Source organism: Marmota flaviventris, chromosome 12 (genome assembly GCF_047511675.1).
Source record: "Marmota flaviventris isolate mMarFla1 chromosome 12, mMarFla1.hap1, whole genome shotgun sequence".
NCBI classification, from domain to species: domain Eukaryota; kingdom Metazoa; phylum Chordata; class Mammalia; order Rodentia; family Sciuridae; genus Marmota; species Marmota flaviventris.
The window spans coordinates 92,818,908-92,839,657 of NC_092509.1; the positions used below are offsets into that span (position 1 = coordinate 92,818,908).

A 20,750-nucleotide genomic window follows, 5' to 3' on the forward strand; every position below is an offset into this window, starting at 1 on the left:
CATTAGTATGCTCTGACAACCAACACAAACATCTAAACCAAAATATTTCTACTAGTCTCAGAATCTCAATATAATCACAAGGTTTGGTACACTCCTTTTATATCTGGGAGATTATCTAAGCATAATTTGTCCAAATTTACTTAATGGAAACATACCCCAGAGGATGTGTTAAACTACATGATCACACTGATAATCCCTGATGAATAGAAACATTTCATATTAACTAAACCCATTATTTAATATCTTTGCAGGGAGTTTCCCTTAAGGAGCAGAGGACAAAATTTGGCTCAAGGGTTTCTGTGGCTATATTTGAACACTCTATATATAGATAGAGCTGCCTGAATGGAAAATTCATATTGCTTCTCAGAAATAAGATCCAGGACTTGCAGCTTCTCTACAAATGGAAACCTAGTGGCATAAACAACTTCTCTTCTGTTTTTAATAATACTTTATAGTCTGTTCAGTTACTATTTTGCAGCATGCTTTACCTACATCAAAGGTAAGTGAGAACATTTGAGTTACTTATATGATTATAGAAATGAATGGACTCATCATGTCTGTTTAGTAAAAGTGCCCTCATGTGTCAAGGACTTGCTAGGGAAGCCACGAATGAAAAGCAATGGCCATTTGTAGCATCTTAAATCACAGACCACATCCAGGCACTCTATGCTAGTACCTAATCTGTGGGCTAATGAGGCCACTCTCCTGCCTGCTTCCCTAGACATCCTCAGAACCCACGGGCTGATGTTTTATTCACAATGTTTTTCTCAGACACTGGAATTTACTAGTGGCAGAAACTACTCTATTGTCAACGATGGAGAGAAAATCTGTACAGAAATAAAAATAAAACATGGGAGCAATTAATTCAAAAGGGACATACCAGAAAAGTTGCACTGAATGCTACAGGGGAAAAGAGTATTTTAGAGGGAAAAAAAATCTGACGAGACTCAGTAAAAGTGTTGCCATCTGATCTGAACCTTGGGAGACAGTTACAAGTCAGACTGAAAGGAAGGGCATTCTAGGGAGAAGGAATAGATTGGGGGGGCAGGGAACATGGGGAAGAAAGAGTACAGGATGGGGGCCAGGCTGGTGTATAAAGTCAAGTGATGGAAGACGACCAGAAAGACTGGCTGAGGCTCAGCGGAGTGGCATTTCAGTATCCTGCACACATTAAATAATATATAGACTGCTCTCTGTACTTGGGATAAAAACTGTTATTTGAAACATTCAAAAAGTCATTAATAATTCTTCTGACAGAGCAGACATTTTCCAGATAGCAGGGTGCACGGGAGATAGCTCCAAGGATACATTATCTAATCTCACACATTTCTCTTCTCGAGAAAGAGCAAAGGTAAAACATTTATCATTCATTAGTCATCCCAAAGGGAGGTCCCATGTCAGCAGCAATATTTATGTCAGTACATTCAGCTCACTTTTCTTTGCATCATCCTGATACATTCTTCGGGTCTTTCACATGACGGCAATGTAAGTTTATTTTTAAGTTGCAACATATCCTTTGGTTGGTTGTTGGCAACTATATGCACTAGAAACAATGAAAACAAGAAGTGGAGGTTCTTTGGTGGGGACTATATATAAATGTAAGATAAGATGATAATAGATATTGTCTTTTTATTATTCTCTTAATTATTGGAGACTGAGCTTAGAAACTTGTTTGAACAGTTTTCATCACTTCACCATCTTATCCCTCTCCTCATTCACAGGCTAATCCCAGTACCTCTACACTCTAATTATCAATTAAATGTGCTTACTGCCCATTAAGTCAGTCACATGGAACACAGCCAAAGGCAGACACTCAGGAAGTGTTGATTAAATAGATGGCCGAATGAATGGGCGTTTTAGGCACAAGGTTAGAGTCATACAACATCCCTGTTCCAGGCACGGATTTTACTAGAGGAAACACTGCTGGTAGCAATCCACATCACCAGAATACAGGTTCAAATATCTCACAACAAATTACCAGTAACATGGAAGAATGGCATCACTTGCATGTATTTCACAGTCAGTAATGGATAACTTCATGTTGCTATTCAGAGAGCAAGAACAGACTAACTCAGTGAACTGCTAGCTCAGGACAGGACTGGCTTAAGTCATGCTGAAAGAATTTGGGGGATAAAGAGACTCAACACTTATATTCCTTCCTATTGTGGTCACAGAAAATCAGACTCAACACTAGTCATATTTCAGGCAATTAGATCCAAATAATTGCAACATCAAATTTAGCCATATTTATTTAAAATATTATAGCAACATAACTCTTCACCATTGCCAATCACATACCTCCAATAAATACTGGGGCACCTACTATGCAAGGAACTGGGTGATTCAAACAGGCATATAGAACCTTTTCTGGTCCATTCGTTAAGAAATTTCAAGATTTGCTTTCATATTGACTTTTATATATCTTCTTATTCTATATTATCCACCTCCAATAACCCATACTCCATTTTCCCTACAGGGCTTGATTTCTGAGAGTAAGTAAATGTCCTCCTAGGCCTTGAATGGTGTTCCTATGTAAACGGTCCTTCTTTAAACTGGGAAAATCAATGTAGATATTCTTTTTAAAGACCAAAAACTGACTGGCATGCAAAATCGGCTCCCTGAATTTCTAAGACTTATCACAGTCACACACTTTTGCAGCAGTTCTATCATCTGAATCACAGTCCCAGAGATCCCGTTTCTTGTGTAGGAAAGCTGAGCCAATGAAGGAGGAAATCATGCTCAGGCATCTTCCTTCAGGTTCTCCCAGAAGGATTCTAGAGCAAGTTGTTGACTTGGGACATGCAAAGCCTGCTGATAGGAAGAGGGGAAACAGAAGAGGCCAGTCAAGGGTGTGCTTTAATGGCTGCTCCCAGGGTGAACACCTGGACCTCATTCCTTCTGGGGCTGAAGGCTGCTCCTGAGAAGTGTTAATTCCTCAGCCGAACAGCCTTCTCCTGTTCTGGGGAGGAAGGAAAAAAAAAAAAAGCCTCCCAGATACAGAAATGAAAATGCTGGAGTTGGAAGGAGGCCAGGGCACATTAGGCAGTCTGAAAAATACAGCAAGTCCCTCAGCATCGACCACTGTGGGTCACCCAGGAACCTGCAGCCAATTCCAAGTGCATGTTCTTTCCATCTTTCCTCTATGTGCCAAAATTGGGTGCTTTACTAAAGTGGTGATAAGACCCTTAAGATAAAATTCCAGTTTTCAATTATCATTGCTGTGTTAAAGAAAACAATGCATATAGATCCAACCAAACAACAAGGGTTCTTTGAGAGCTTGAGAGCTTGCACAGAAGCTACATGGAGTATTTCACTGTCTCATCTTACCTTAATTTTCAGACCAAATTTAAGAAGTCAAGGACTGCCACCCTTAAACACCAAGGACGAAAGCAAGGCACAGAGTTCTGTTCTTGAAGAGTACAGTTATTAAGATTGAGATTCACACCCAGGTACCTCCACACCAAAGCCAATGACCTGAACCATCATTCTCTATTGGCTCCATGTCTGATGATTTTGGAGCAAGGGATGACAATAAAATCAACCCACAGGTTTGACAATAGGAAAACTACTCAAAAATTTTAAGCATTATCCTGAGGCATCAATGATGTTCACGGTCATCAACACGTAACATTACCAAATTCATGATCAAGACACTCTGAGGCATGCACTAGGTGGACTGGTTTTTATTAGCAGCACTCTCCATGATGGCAAGAGTAGATATAAGTAAACTGTTGTACATACTTTCTACAACAGGCCAACATAAAGTAAAATAATAAACAGCCTTTGTGAAGTAACAGTACCTTCACTGTCCACATCCCAGCCTCTGGCTCCTTCACATTCACCACTTTGGCAGAGTTATGGATATTTAATAGCTCATTCAGGCCAAATCCCTTTTTGATCAGCTTCCCTGAAAAACAAACAGAAAGGTAACAAGCATAATCTTTCTCCCAGTTAAGAATAATAGCTAATTTAACATTACATAAAGCTAAGAGTATGATCCGATTTCAAATAACACAGAGACAGTTTTTTACTAATGTGTTGCAAACTAACCCAAAGGGCTCTTCTTTTCTATGTTGTGGCAGGTATTCGTGCCCACAGCTTAAAATATTATTTTTGTCTAAAATGTACTTGGATACTGGGACTGAAGTAATAGGTTCCCATCTGTAATGTTAATTTGATGGCAAAGTAAAAATAACAACTGACAAAAGGAATCACTTCCAAAGCCAGCCTAGATAAACAACAATTAGAACAAGTTATGTGCAGTCACTGGAGACATAGAGATTAAGTACATGGCAAACTCAGCGAACCAGAATAAATGTCTTTTCAGAGATCAATCAAGGTATTGTCTTTTCAAGATCAAGAAAGCTCTGGGCATATCTCTGCACTATGTTCAAAACTTCAACTAGTTTTCCATGAAGCACAGGAGAAGGCTTTATGTGTCATATAAATAATTAAAAGAAGCCGTATCATAAAGTGGAATGAGACCATCCTGCCAACCTGAGATTTAGCTGAAAGTATCTAATAGTTGGAAACTAAGGAAGAAAAAAAGCAAATATGGAAGCAAGCCATAGTTTAGCTTTTCCCTCCCAGCCTTCCTACCAACTACTTTTACAGTTACATAAACAAATAGGTTGCAAGCACCCTATGTTTGAATTGAAAGTTTCAAATCATTGTATGCCTAATGACTTTTAAAAATAGTAGAAACAAAATGCAATGGTTTCAGGTACTTTTAAGTATCCATGTCATGAAAAACACATGTCTTTCCTGGACAGTATGGTTACCATTACAGTGGAATGTGACCCCAAGAGACAAACCCACTAATAAGGCCAAACCTATAGAAGTTTTGAAAAAGAGGTTTTACTTGTTTTATAAATTTAAGTGCTTGCTGATGTGGATGTGGCCTCTAAGGACAATTTCATATGTTGTTTTCTTTTAGGAATTATTTTCTTCTCAGATTCAAAGAAAGCTAGTTAGCTCTTTTCCTTTCAGTTAATATTCATAAAGAGAAAAAATATGCAACATATGACAAGGGCACTGTGTAAATACTACTATTCTGCAGATATCAATAAGTAACAAAAATATTTCTAAATGCAAATGTTAAAAATTTAGGTTTTTTTATTATTATATTATTTTTCAACGTAAGAAATGATTTATCCACTAGCAAAGGATTCAGGAAAATCATGTAATTTTAAAATATAATTGAGGAAGCAGTACATTATAACATTCCTCACTGAGAACATAATTTTGATATTAACCACTATCTTCTATAAAATCAAATGTCACCATAAAAATGATAGTGAAAAATCAGGCAATTGTTTTAGAAATTTTTTAGTGCGATTCATTTTAAAATTACAAAAAATGTTCAATTTTACAGAATAAGTTTCTGTGAAACATGTTACGTATAGACTAAAAAATATAATATCAGGTTCAATTTAAATGTTTCTTTTTAATAATTTAATTACGATCAATTTACTGAACTTGATCTGTTTAAACATGGGAAGTTTTAGTTCTTTGAATCTCATGTTAATTCAACCATGCTTAAGACCAAAAAAATGTTTTGGTTTTTAAAAGCATTTTCTATAGTCACTTCTGAATTTATTGAATGTATTCCTGAAGCTGGCTTTAGCGTGACATGAATAACTGTGCAAAAGTATTTTACCCCTAGCCCCATGAGTTTTGTACTTTATTACATCGTGTTGGATTTATCTTACCTAAAGGATTGCGAATCTCAATCATGGGAGAAGGACCACTCAGAGACACAGTGACCTCTTTGAGGCTGGGATCAAAAGGAATTTTCCAAGTATTTACAGCCTGTTCCAAATGATCTGTGGATAAGAGGTGCACTTTGGAGGCCTGCACTGCTTCTTCTACCCACTTTAACACCTATAAGAGAAAAAAGCATGAGTGATTTCAGAAAGCATGTATAGCCCAGACCACCATATTGTAATGACTTACAGTGTTTTAAAATATTGTAAAATATTGTAGTACCTATTGAAAAATAATTGCAATATCGAGAAAATAATCATTTCTCTGATAAAATGAATAAGTAACAAGAATAACAGGGCAAGTAACTATTCTATTTAAATAAAATAGAAAAATATTTTAGATTACAACCAATTTAGGTAGTGTATTATTGAAAAGTAGTCTTTAATATTAAGAAATTGAGCTTAAAATTGAGCTTAAAAGAGCTGTGGACAAGGAAAACTCACTTCTCAGAAGTGTTTTGCAAATTCAAAAAAAAATTCCATTAGTTAATTGGTGCATGCTGGATAAGTACTGATATACCGATCTTACAACAATTCACTATAAATCATAGTAATCTTTAGTCTAACTCATCTATATGTCCTTCAAGATTTTATGTAATTATAAATAACTTGTAGTTAGACATAAGACTAAATAAGCTAAATATTAAGCTACAGTCAAGCTATTAAAAATAAATAAAAATGCTAACTTCAACAGGAGTAGTTACAAATTAAGTATCAAATACTGCGACATATATTTATTTTCTATAAAAAGATCTTTTTCCTATTTTTTCCTCCTACCTCAAGGGCAAGGGCAAGCAGCTAAGACATATTGTCATATAATAACAATATGAGGCTATTATGTCCATCATGAAACAAATGTTTACTGTGTGAAGTACTCTTCCATGTACTAAATATTACTGAGTATATTTTAGCTGCTCTTCTTCTTCTCTGTACTAGTATTTACTAAATGTTTTTACTGTTATTATATATTATTTATTTTCATACATGTTCCCCCTGCCTTTATCAAGCATCAAAAATCACTTTATTTCTTCGGGTATCTAAAACTACTAATGTCAGTGAAGTTGGACATGATGATAATAATGTTCTCCCTAAATAAGAGAATGCAATATGAATTCTTAAGTCAAAGAGTGCATATTCAAATAATCTAGGGAAAATGGCATCACAGTACTCCCACACAGTGGATATTGAACTACTAGTTGTGTCTCTCCCCAAATAAATTCCTTTCTCTCCTCTAGTGATGTGTACCAGCAATGGCTTCATAGCCAAAAAAAAAAAAAAAAAATCTAGCAGTGAATGATAGAAAACATTTCTGCAAATGATTAAAAAAGCAATTTCACACTAGGTAGCAGAGAGGATCCAAGTAAGCACACAGAGACAGAAGGACTACAAATAGGCTGTAAATATGGTGACTCCATCTGGCTGCAGTAACATGCTCAGGTAAAAGGAAAAAGTAAGATGAGGCTGGGCAATTTGGAAGGCACCAGACTATGGATGGCCTCAACATCAGGGTATCACATTATAGTTTTTCATAAAGATACCAAGGAAAATTACTGAAGAGTTTTGGGCAGAGGAGTGAGACAGTGATGTATCACAAAGAAAAACCTGCAGTATTACCATAAATGGGTTGAACAGAAAACCAGTATCAACTACAGCTAATGACCCTGTAAGTCAAATGATATATTTCCTCAACATTTCTCCTTACAAAGCACCTGGATTTTACGTATGAAATAAAGCATGTATCACTCCAGTTGTCTAAAGCAGCAGATGCCATTATTTGAAAATGAGTTTTTAGTGAGGTCTGATGCTTGAATAAGAGGGTATGGATCATTCCGCTCATTGAATCTGTTCATATGGTAACAGAAACAGGATTGGCCATGACCAGTATTTGACCACATATAGAACACATACCTTATTAATCAGAGTATTGATATTTTTATGTCAACATAGAACGTGGCTGAAAGGGTCTACCCAACTCAAGAAAATTCAAAGGACTGACTCAGGGTCTAGGAAAGCAACTGACAAATTTAACTGATTAAAAAAATAGCTGATTCATAGACTAAAAGGAGTAAATGACAGAGATATTGGACAAATGGACAGAACATTTATCTTAAGGGCAAGACATATAACATGGTCGTAAATGATTCTCAATTGAAGAAGTGGAAAATGAATTATATAACAAGTCACACTAAGAACTACATGGCATCTCAAGTTTAATAATGAAATGCAATATCTTCAAGTAGAAATGGAAGCGAGGTCAGTTTTTATATACATCCTCTTGTAAATTGACAACATATCTATGAGTGGTTCCTCAAATATATATAATGTAGAGAAGTTTCGGTTACTGGGAGTCCGTCTGCTGTCTGTTAGCCACACATGAAAACATCCAAGCCTGCAGCACCGTTAGAAAAATGGAAGCCTTCCTAATTTAGTTGCATTTTCATAAGGCAAGTGTGTTCAAATGCTACAGAACATAAAGCAAGCATTTGTTAACTTTTAATACTGCTTCCAATTCATCACCATTTATGAGGCCTTCACAAAGAGATTATCATGTATCATAATATTACTTGTTGAGAAAGACATAATGCAGACTTCTGTCAGGAGTCTCAAATCACTTTTTTATCTACTCAGAAGAAAAATCAAATCAAAAACAGATGCAACTCATTTATTAGAAAATACAGATTCTACTAACAAATGGGTAAAAGAACAGGCTATTCTGCAAGCTATAGAATATATCATAAGGGAGGGTTCAGGTTCTCTGATCAAGGAAAAATCTCTAATTCTCTAACTCTGGGAAACGGTCTCATGAGATTGCAAATGGATCTTCTCTTATAAAAAGACAAAAGGAATAAAACCAGACTAATTTGAAGTCTTTGGATTGTGCATTTTTATCAACACAAAAAGTTTTTCAATCCACTAGGGAACTACTTATAGTACACTGAAAGTTTTTATGTAGAAATGTCTCTCAAGTGATTTGTAGCAGTTTATGTGTACAAAGAGCCTTTGAGACCATCTAATCCAGCTCCTTAATTTGATAGACGATGAAACTGATATCTGAAGTAGGTTCCTGTATTTTTGTTGTTGTTGTTGTTGTTGTTGAAATGGGTCAGATTTACTAGGTCATTTGGGAATTGGAAAAACCAGTATCAAAAGGTTGTGTAACCAAAGGACTTTACATATTTAGTGGACACATTCTATATACAAAGCACCTTGCTCTGCTCTATAAGCATGTGAAAGTAGGTAACACAGTGAGCAACAAGGTTTTACAGTCTTATCTGGGAAAGAAAATGCATGCACATAAAGGACTCAAAATAAACAAACAATATAACACAATATATACCAATGTAAAGTGAATGGCACAGGTTATAAATCACATAACACATTAAGGAAGGAGGATCAGCATTTCTGGTTAGACCAATCAGGGAATACTTCTCCGGAAAAAAAGAAAGTGAAGCTAAGCTTAGACAAGGACAGGGCTTAGAGCCCTGTGCCACACACTCTTTTTTCCAAGGCAGGGAACCATGTATCATTACCAGAGTAGCATTGGATAAAAGGCTCATTCTATGGTAGTAAACTCAGCATATTTTGTTGACTGATACCCCTAACATTGAACAGAACAAATTGAATGCTTGACTCTTATTTAACAGTCAATCAACTAATTCCTGTGGGCATATCTACATCCAAACTCATGCAAAGAGCAGAGCTGTACATTTTTTGTGTTATGTGTGTTTGTATGTGTACACATATTCACAAGTAATCTTTAAAAAACTTAACATTCAATGAGCAATTAATATTTGCCAAGTACTATTCTAAATACCTGCATTTGTACATTTAATCTTTACAGTAATCCTCTGAGGTAGGTTTTATTATCTTCAATTTACAGAAAAGTAGTCTAAGGAATGTAAATGACTTTCCCATGGGTGGCCATAAATAAAGTACTCTACTCATGAGTCTGCCTTAGGCAGTGTTAGCACCAATTTCTCCTTGGTCCACCTGACCAAGTCATCCCCTTTGTGAGGTATAAGCAGGATACTCCATGTGTCCCTGTCAAGGTCATCAGGAGCCAACCTAGCCCATGCAGTTCCTCGACATTTTCTAAGATGGTACAGAGTAGTTTGGGGCCGCAGAAGAGTGAGCACAATTTCTTCACGGGGTCCCAAAATAATTCTGTAGTTTCTTGTACCATCCATGGGCCTTTCTTGGTTTAATGATGAGCATGGTGGGGTTCCTGTATTTTTTAAAAGCCTGACCAGACTGGTTCTGGCTCAATAGTTACATTACTTATATAGGCCCCTTGTGTTACTATAGATGATCTTACACTTTAATGATTTTTAAACCTATGTAATAATCAATACTTAAAAATAAGTTCATAAATCTAATCAACTCTGTAATGAGATGCAACTAGGTTTGAAAGCACAAAACTGGAATACATTATTCTGCAAGAGGAGACAGAGTGGTGTTACATAGGAAGGAAGTGAAGTGAATTTTTGTATACATCTTCAAGAATAGAACCAGAAAAACAGTTTTTGCTTGAAGGGTCTTAATGTAATGAGTTATATCCACATGAATTTCCCCATGACATTTTTTTTTTTTTTTGGTAACAAAGGGTAAGGTGGGTGATATAATTTGCAATTATGTGTTTATTTGTGTTGTTGTTATTGTTCTTGTTTATTATCTTCCTTACTGAACTGTGGATTCTATGAAGGTGGAGACCATGGCTGATTTATTCACAATGTATGGGACATGGAAGATGCCTAATTACAGCTCTGTGTTTGTGACAAATTCCTTGCTCAGCAGTGAATTTTCAGCATTGAAATGGAACAGGATCTAAACTCACAGGTGTGCTCTTAAATATGAGCACCAGGCTGAATTTAATTTTCATCTCTTTATTTGGTTGGTTAGCCTGGGATTTAAAAATGCCGAGGTGAAATCTCTGGAATTAAGCCAGTTTTATTTTAATGCAAAATTTACATGCTTCTCATGTAATTCTTACAGAATTTTTTCCAGCACAGTGATGGTGGAACATTGGTTAGGTATAAATGGTCCCATCTAATAGAGGATACTACCCTAGGAAAACGTGGTGTAATAGCCCTAATACCAGTAGGAGCTTTACAGTGCTTACATGGGAGTTAAAGAGAAATAGCTAATCTAATCATGATGTTTTGCATGCCATATGTTTTTATCACTATTTTGGCAATAAATTCAAGAATTGAACAACGTAAAAACATTAAAGCCTTTAAATCTACATTGTTTTGATGTGAAAAAGACCTGCTATGTTTTCCAGATGATCCTTTTGTGGTATAGCCTATATGATAGATAGCACTGGCAGGCTTTCCTCACTTCTGACCTGGCTGAGATACACCTTTGGATACTCAGGACAGACTGAGTTCAAGTTCATTCCTACCCCTCAGTATAGCCCAGAGCCCATAATACAGTACTGGCTTAGAAGTCACTAGGCATCAATTGAGGGTCCAAGTAGAAGCATGAAGGAGGCACTCAGATACATGGATATGGAGTTCAGGTGAGAGGATGAAGTCAGATACAATGGAATTTATGGAATTTAGGGGAAATGGGGAGGGGGGATCATCCTGTGCAAATAAACTTAGGTATTAATACATAATGGCTCAGAATAGAGCCTTGGAGCAAGTCTCCCTTTGTTCTGACTCCAAGCAGCTGTCAGATGATGACCTGCAGGCCCTTTACATAAGCCTGCAGACAGCCAACACACTACTTGTGTCAACACAGGTGTTCTAGACTTGTGGCAGGTAGGTTTCTCACTATAGATGAATGAGTTGGTGTTCTGATTTTACACAACACTGCTGTGTTTTGTTAATTTCGGTATATTCCTAAAAACAGATCAATTTACTATGCTGACAAATCCAATGTTACCATTTGCAGATCTTAGCAAATTCATTAAAGAAATGTTACCAACTGAGGTCTCTTGAGAGGGTCTTCTCCAAATGACATCCATTTGTATTACTCTTTGAATACTGGAGGGGTTTTGTTTTTGTTTTTTGGAAAATTCTACAGTGAGCCTTGCCAACAGCAGCAAGTGCTCATGAACTAAACAAGTGTGGTTAGTCATTCATTCTACAGCTCATAAAGGTTCATGGTGAAGCTATGCAAAAGCAAAATAAGAAATAAATTATGGGTCCTAAGTACTTCTGGATAATAAGGCTTTTCTGTTAGAACTAAAATTTTACCTAGTTCATATACAGAATATGGGTTGAAGGGACTTGGGAAACAAGAAGGCATTAAAAAAAATTGTGGTGATGGTTATAAACTCTGTGATCATACTAAGAACTGCAGGGCATACTTTAAAGGGGTGAATTTTATGACACATGAATTATACCTTAATAAAGATTTTGTAAAAAAGAAAAGAAAAGAAAATTGAGGCTCACTGGAGACTCTAGACATGACTGATGAAAGGAGTGATCCTCGACTTCAACTCAGCGAGCACCTAAAACATGTACAAAACTACCACACCTTCTACATGATGAAAGTTTCTGATGCACAACAGCTGAAAAAATAAAATCAGACTCGAGACATTTTTTAAAGGGTGAAATCATTCCTATTAGCTATTTTAAAGTGTCAAAGTATATTTCATTAATTTATCTTCAGCAAATTCTTGTGTGTCACAACTTCAGTGTGTTACAAAGAGGAAATTTAGCTTGCCAGAAAATATGCCTTCTTTAAAATAATGAATGTACAAAAGATGGATTATTTTTTGTCATTCAATCATTCATGTCTCATACTAAATTCTGTTTCATTTGCTTGACTTTGTTTCAAAGTTGTTTTATTCTTTCTTTTTCTAACAAATATCTACCTGTGTTAGAGTAGACAGATTTCAGGGATTTCCATTGTCCCATTCAATTCTTCCTAGATTAAAAGGAATTTGTAAAAATACATAACATTCTCACACACACACACACAGAGTCAGGCATGTGTTACATACATATAGATTTGTTAGCTTTCTGTACTGTGACCAAAATGCCTGACAAACAACTTGGAGGAAGAAACTTTTATTTCAACCCACAGTTTCAGAGGTTTCAGTCAATGGTTGGCTGATTCCATTGCTTTGGGCCTCAGTTGAGGCAGAAGATGTGGTGGAAGGCTGTGAGGGAGGAAAGCTGCTCTGCTCACGACAGCCAGGAACCAGAAAGAGATGGAGAGAGGAAGGGGCCAGGACAAGATACAGTCCAGTCCCCCAAAGCAACCTACTTCCTCCAACTGTACCCCACCTGTCTACACTTCTCGCATTCTCCCAGTAGCCCATTCAAACTATTAATCCATCAAATGGATTAATCCACTGATGAGGTTAGAGACCTCATGATTTAAACACTTTCCAAAAGCCCCACTCTGGACACCACTGCACTGGAGACCAAGTCTTCAACATGTGCTTTGGGTGGGGGGGGGGGGGACATTCCAGATTTAAGCCATGACAATACATATGTATCTACATGTATAAGCCAGTTAGGATCTCACTCCTGGCTACCCTAAAAGCAGAAATATGTCCAAACTATACTCTGGCTCTATATCAGTAACAAAATCAAGTCCTAGTTAGGGAGGTACCCGAGTATTACTGAAGTTACTAGGTTCTTACCCTGGCTCTCTCTCTACTCATACCTTTTTTTACCTGTCTTTCCATACCCATATGGACACATTTAATATGGCATGTAGGTACAGGAACTACCATATAATTGAAATCACTAGTCTGGTAACTGGGGCTCCTCACTCGTAGGATGACCACTCTTAGGGCACTTCAAACACTTCCCTTGATGACTTCACTGTGCCCATGCCTCCCTGTTGATCTACCTTCACTCTGGTTGACATATTCAGTCAAGTTACAGGCAACTCTCACTGAACCCGGGGCCCTTCAGTGACTAACAGGAGGCTTTTGTATCTCTCTGCTCTGATTATCTGTGGACTTTGAAGTTTCTAAAAATCTCATCATAATCTCCAGATATCCAAATTGAGATGCTGCCTAAAAACTAATAACATCTTCAAAACCAAGAGATTTTCTGTGTTCAGATGGCACACAGAACTTCAAGAAAATTTGCTATGTAAAGGACTTAGAGGATTTTAAATGTCCAGTCATTTCAGTAGTTCCATGAGGAACCAATGACAATAACAATGTGTGCTTCAAGGAGTGAAGAAGAGGAGCCATCAAAGTGGACTAAAATTAGTGGCAAATACTTTATAGAGGTGGTAAAAATGCAACGGTATACAACTTTTAAACTCTGGCACTGTACACACACATACACACACTAAAAAAAACTCACTAAGTCTTTCCAGATCTAAAATTAAAAAGACCCTTCAATTTATATAACAACTTGGATTTTTCTGGTAAAAATAGCAATAATATAGGTGAATATTCAGCAGTTGCCAAACATACTTAATTAATTACAGCAAAACTTTATTAGCTCCCACAACTAAATAATCATTTCAGAGAGAGCCACTGGAAATGAACCTCAGTAACCTTCATGGGAAAAGGGAAAAGTAAAAACAAGAATCCAAATTGGGATGTAAATGAAAGCAATGGATTAAATCAGAGAAAAACTCAGATTCATCAGCATCCCAAAAGGTAAACCAGTCATTAAAAAAAAAAAAGGGGGGGGGGATTGAAAAGTAAAGGTAAAACAAGCAGGAGGATATTTTCAAAAGGCTGAGAAGATGAACAGAAAACAAAGAAATGGAAACATCTAACCCATAGCTTATGAGGGTCTATGGAAAAAACATTGCTTCTATGTATTTTAAACAATAGTATGTTAGCAATTAAAGACAGAATAAGACTGATTTATAACCTAAGGAGAAATTTTACATTAAGCCGGTGAACAAACATTTAGGTGGAGTTGTTTTACCAAGTACTGCCAGATATCCAAAGGTGACAAAAATACATTCCCTGTGTATCCCAGTTGACAAAGCTACAGTTAAACAATTACAGCACATACCCATTGAGCATTTGCTACCGGGAACTAGGATTCTCTCCTGCTCACACCTAGAAAATGGTACTTATGAGCAGTGGGGAAGTTTTGGATTTCTAACTGCAAAGCCATGAAAAGAGACCTCAGCAAAAGAACAGAACCTCAATGATTCACCCAATACCTCCTATTCAGAGGCAGACCTGGATCGTGTAGGCCTAAAGCTTACCCAATTGAGGGTAAGAATAGAAAAATAGAAAATTCAGTATAAAAATAGCTACCTTGAATGAGAAAACATTTCACATATAGTTCAAACTTCAAAAGGTGAAACATATTTAAAATTTCAAAAATCTAGAAATTAACGATTTTGTTAATATCTGACAAGATTCTCAGATAGTTATTTTTCCTGCACTTTTTTTTTTTTTTTTTTTTTTGGTTACTTACTTTTTGAATACCTATTCCCATGGGGGAAATAAAATATTTTCTAGAGAAAAAAATACAATTAAAATTATTTATCAAAATGTTTTTAAGTCTTTACTGGGATGTACTGAGACTTTCAACTTTCAAACACAGCTATGTTTGATATTTATTACATCATTAGAAGTTGGGATCCAAAAAATTAACCAAGGTTCCTACAATGTCACTGGACTTAAGGGAACCTGTGTCAGAAGGGAAGTCAGAGTTGAAAGACAGTGGTCTTAATCAGACTCTAAATACTTAACTTTTGCAATATTGCTCAATCTTTGTGAACACATTTTAAGTAACCATCTCTGAGTTCTAGAAAGAGTCCAAGCAAAAGATGGATCATGGGGCTTAAGATCCCTTACCTTCAGAGTAAACTGGTTACCAATCCCCTTTCTTTGGATGACAATTACAACTTCCTCACCCACTTAAAATACCAATAAAATGGCAGCCATCACTGTTAGATTGTATGAGCTCCTCAAAGGCCGGTTAATAGTACCTATGTCTGGATAGGATGGAATTGATTAAATGGGAATGGGTTATACACAAGAATAAAACTTCATCTCTTAAAAGCCAAACAGTATTTAGGAGAAAGACTCCATGTTACAGAACACTGCCAGAGGGCAGGGGTACATATTCTATTTTAGGGGTTTATTGTCTAGTGAGAAAGAAAAAAAGAAAGAATAACAAGATTCTAATAGATGCCACAACAAACATACATATCCATTGGTTATACTACCACAGAAGATAGTTAACTCTGGATACCTTATCTGGAAAGATAACCATGCATGATAGAAACTGAGGATGAAGGATGAGCAGGAGTTAAATAGATAAGCAGAAGAAGAGCCTTTGGGACAGAAGGAGTTAACAAGTTCAAAGGCATGGGAGATACAATATGGCACAACTGTGACACTCGTGTGTGTCACAGTTGGCAAGCTTGTGAAGTGGAAGAGGATGAGGGTGGGAAGAAGCTGGAGGGCCACAGCAGTTCTGGCATGCCATGCCAGCAGAAGACCTTCCTCTGAAGATCTGTAGAAGTCGCTAAAGGAACCTGGAAACAGGAGTTGCCACCAAGTTTCTGTTTTAAAGTATCCTACTAACAGAATATGGAGGATGGATTTTGGGAGGGTCAGGATAAGATTAGAAGCAGAGGGATTAGCAATGTGGTACTGAACACAGCCTAGGCAAAAAATAATGAAATAATGAAGAACCAAAGATGTCAGAAGTAAAGAAGAGGAAACAGGATCCAAAGATACCTTGTATATAAGTTGCCTAGGTAGCCATTTGAGATATGAAAAAGTCTAGAATGACTTAGGTTTCTAGCTTGAGAAATCAAATCAATTGTGATGCCATTTAATTATGACTAGAAATGCCAGAGGTAAGTCAGTTCAGGAGGTGTCATCTTGAAAGATGAATACTTCAGCAGTTAAAAGGGAAAGGGGAAATTAAAAAGACATGAATGCATATTCGAAATGTATTACAATGACAAAATATTATACTGATCATAAGTGACAATACCTGTTAAAAATAATGAGGAAAAACTAAGTTACAGCCACAAATTCAAATTGTACAGAAGCTCAATAGTTTTGGATTCTTCTACAGCACAGGTTTGCAGAACTCTTCTGTTTGTCACTGTATATTGGAACCATTAAGAGAATCCTAGTTTCGGGCTGGGGATGTGGCTCAAGCGGCAGTGCGCTCGCCTGGCATGCGTGCAGCCCAGGTTCGATCCTCAGCACCACATACGAACAAAGATGTTGTGTCCGCCGAAAACTAAAAAATATTTTTAAAAAATTCTCTCTTTCTCTCTCTTAAAAAAAAAAAAAGGAGAAAGAGAATCCCAGTTTCTCTGTCAATTAAGATTCATTTTGGCAAAATTTTGAGGGATAAATTTCCAGGATCTGTTTCTGCACCTCATGAAAATTAAATGTTATTTTATATTAAATATTTTATTTAAAAATTTTGTATTTAAATGTATCAGGACAGTAAAGTATGTTATATAAAAAAATTGGAAAACAGAATCATAAGAAAATAAATCACACCCACTACTGTATATATACTATAGGTGTTCCATAAATTAGTTTGGTTTTCCTGTGTGTGTTTTTGGGTACATGTATTGTTTATGGGTGTGCTTATACACAGACTTATATGACACATAGTTACATACCTTTCTTATTTCAACACATATTAATTAGTACTATGTACTCACCCATCTCAGAGACATTAGGCTTACAAAAGGGATTAGAGTTCATGTCCTGAAGCATATTAAATGAGTTTATAACAATGTGCTTAAGGTTGGAGTTAGAAAGCAAACTAAAGGCAGTAATTTATATGTTATTAACTAATCAGAGTGTACCCTACCAAGGAAAAAGTCAAATCCTAATGCCAGATGATATTATTTAGCCAATGACAATGTAAGAAAGATCTTTCAGGTGCTCATTCTGTACGAGACTCTTAACATGCAATTCATCATTGACTGGCTAAGCTCAGCATTTTAAGTTTCCAGACCACAAAGAAATAGAGCATTCCAAGAGACCTATTGCACTGATCTCTTGGTGTCTAAAGGCATTGTTCTGTAAATGGATCACTGTGATAGAAGGGAGTAAACCTTTCTTATTTCTCAGTCATAATTAATTTTTATTACAATTAACCACATAGCCAGTACAACCCTCTGAAATTAAATTCCCTGAAGTCAGTATCTTTGCTTTTAGAGCAATTAAAAAATATAGCTTCAGGATTCAATAAGAAACCGAATGTCTTGGCTTAAACATGGGTATGAAAGAGTATTGGCAGGAGAAAAAAAAATGACCACAATATTTCCCTCAGCAATCATAGGATAGAGAAATGAAATTATAGACTGATTATCTAATACTTCAAACACAAAATATCTTAGAACTTGTGAAAAATCAAAAAGAACTGTTCATTTAATACACAGATTTAATACACAGATTTCAAGCCAAGGCTTGGACGTGCAACACATATTCACCGTAGATAGTGGTAGCATAAGTGGGACTCAAATGTTTGATTTCTAACTTAGTAAGTGTGTTGGTATTAATTTTAAAATGTAAAAATAACACATGATTTTAAATCCAAAGCAGTTATCAACAAAATGTTCATTAAGTTATCCCAACCCCAGGAATCAGCATACCCAATGCTCTGACTCAAAGGTTAGCAGAGCCAAATAGGTAACTGAAGATTGAAGGAAATGGTCAGGAGAGTGCCACAAGACTAAAGTGATAACAATGAACATCAACAGAAGATATCACCAGAAACAGCCCAAACCACAATATCAGGAAAACACTCAAAATGAGTAATGGTAATGCTTTAGTCACTATCTTCATGTAAATCCTATAGCTCAATCTAAAGTGCTTATCTTCCATACCTGTCACCACATTTCCAAAATTGTTGCTGTGTTTTTATGGACACAGAAATAAATTCAGTTAATGAGGATGTGGGAGGAAAGGTTCGCTCAGATATTTCTGGTGAGACTGCAAGTTGGTGCAACCACTCTAGAAAGCAGCATGGAGATTTCTCAGAAGACTTGGAATGGAACCACCATTTGACCCAAGTATTCCTCTCCTTTTTATACCCCCCAAAATTTAATAACTCCAGTACTACAGTACCACAGTCACATCCATGTTTATATCAGCTCAATTCACAATAGTTAAGCTGGAGAAGCAACCTATGTTCAACAGATGAATGCATAAAGAAAATGTGGTATATTACACAAGGAAATATTACTCTGTCTTAAAGAAGAATGAAATTATGGCACTTGCAGGTAAATGGATAAAACTGGAGACTATCATGCTAAGTGAAACAAACCAATCCCCAAAAACCAAAGGCTAATGTTCTGATATGTGAATACTAACACACAATAAAGAGGAGTGAGGAAAGAATAGAAGTTAATTGGATTAGACAAAGATGAAGAGAAGGAAGGGGGATGGGAATAGAAAAGAAAGTAGAATGAATCAGACACAACTTTCCAATGTTCATATATGAATATACAACCAGTGTAACTCCACATCATGCACAAACACAAGAATGGGATCCTAATTAGAATGTTACACTCCATGTATGTTTAATATGTCAAAATATACTCTATCATATATACCTAAAAAGAACAGATAAAAATAAATAAAAAGCTATGAAATTTAACTCTAATATAAATGTTACCAAAGTGTTATTAAAGACATTTTTATATAGAGGTATGTGTAGACATTCACCTCATTTTATGAGTCCTGCATTAGTTCAGTGACTTGTTTTTTAATGAAAATTTATGCAATATAAAATGTATAGGATACTAAATTTAAAAAAAATCAATTAAGTATTTTAAAAAAAAAAAACTCATTAAGTTAAATTAGAAATAATAATGCACCAGGACGATTTAAATGAAACAGACAGAAAACACCAAATGTTAGCATAAATGTGATATATCAGCATTTTTTTATTTTTTTAGTTATAAATGGACACTATACCTTTATTTTATTTATTTATATTTATATGATGCTGAGCATCAAACCCAGTGCCTCACATGTGCTAGGCAAGAGCTCTACCACTGAGCTACAACCCCAATCCCTAGCCAGCATACTTATAACTGTTGGTGGGAGCACAAATTGAAATAGCTTTGGAAAACAGGTGGCATCAGGTAGAGTGAACAAATTACACCTCATTTTCCAGCATTCCCACTCCTATGTACATAACCAAGAGAAACCGGTACATATCCACAAAAATGTTCAGAGCAGCAATATTTGCATCAGATCAAAATTTGAAATCACCCAAATATACATCAAGAGTGGAATGGAGAAATGTTCACAAAATAAATACTACACACCAACAAGAACCAGCAATCTACAAGTACATGCAATGATGTGGGTGAAACTCACAAACAATATTGAACAAAAGAAACTAGACACTCAAGTGCATAGGCTGCATGATTTCATTTACACAAAAGACAAAAAATCCTCGTCATCAGAAGGTGGCCTGAAGATTTCTGAGGTCTTGATGCATGTTTCTCAGTCTGAGTGCTGGTGACCCAGGGTGAGTTAGGTTTGTAAGTGTTCTAAGCTGCATGCATATGTGTACTTTGCTATATGTATATAATACTTCAAGGAAATTTTTGAAATAAAAGAAAAAACGTAATTCATAAAAGTACTTACCTAAGCAATCACGGTCAGTCTCTTTCTTAAATTTAATCCAACTATAAATATATTCAAGAAGTTCAGAGATATGTTTAGTATAGGGTATTCAAAAAGAGTAAGATGAAAAAATTTTTCCGTGGTAGTAAAATCCACAACACTGGGCCAGCACACCAGACATGCAGGAAGTCATTAGAAATAATAAATTTTATATATATGATTTTGACATATATCATTATTTTATGTGTCAATTAGAAAGGAAACACTTCAAATTGATCTATGATGTGCTAATGATTGTAAAATAAATATCACTTAATAGATATTAATTTTGTTTAACAAAAAGCATTACTTGGAATGGATGAGAAAATGTTCCATAATATATATCAAGTACTGCAGATGCACTAGGATGGGCTCTACATGGGGGTCTTGGAAGGATTTATATATTAGGTGGTAGGAAGGATGGTCCATGA

At 36.0% G+C, this 20,750-nt stretch overlaps 1 protein-coding gene across 1 annotated transcript in view; it reads right to left on the reverse strand.

Annotated features, from left to right (window-relative positions):
* Positions 1 to 20,750, reverse strand: part of Hmcn1 (hemicentin 1) — a 385,362-nt gene that overhangs the window by 239,649 nt on the left and 124,963 nt on the right. The window contains exons 5-6 of the mRNA XM_027934946.2: positions 5,712 to 5,883; positions 3,801 to 3,907 (exon numbers count right to left, since the gene is read on the reverse strand). Of these exons, the coding sequence (XP_027790747.2) occupies positions 3,801 to 3,907; positions 5,712 to 5,883 (279 nt within the window). The remainder of the gene's footprint in view (positions 1 to 3,800; positions 3,908 to 5,711; positions 5,884 to 20,750) is intronic.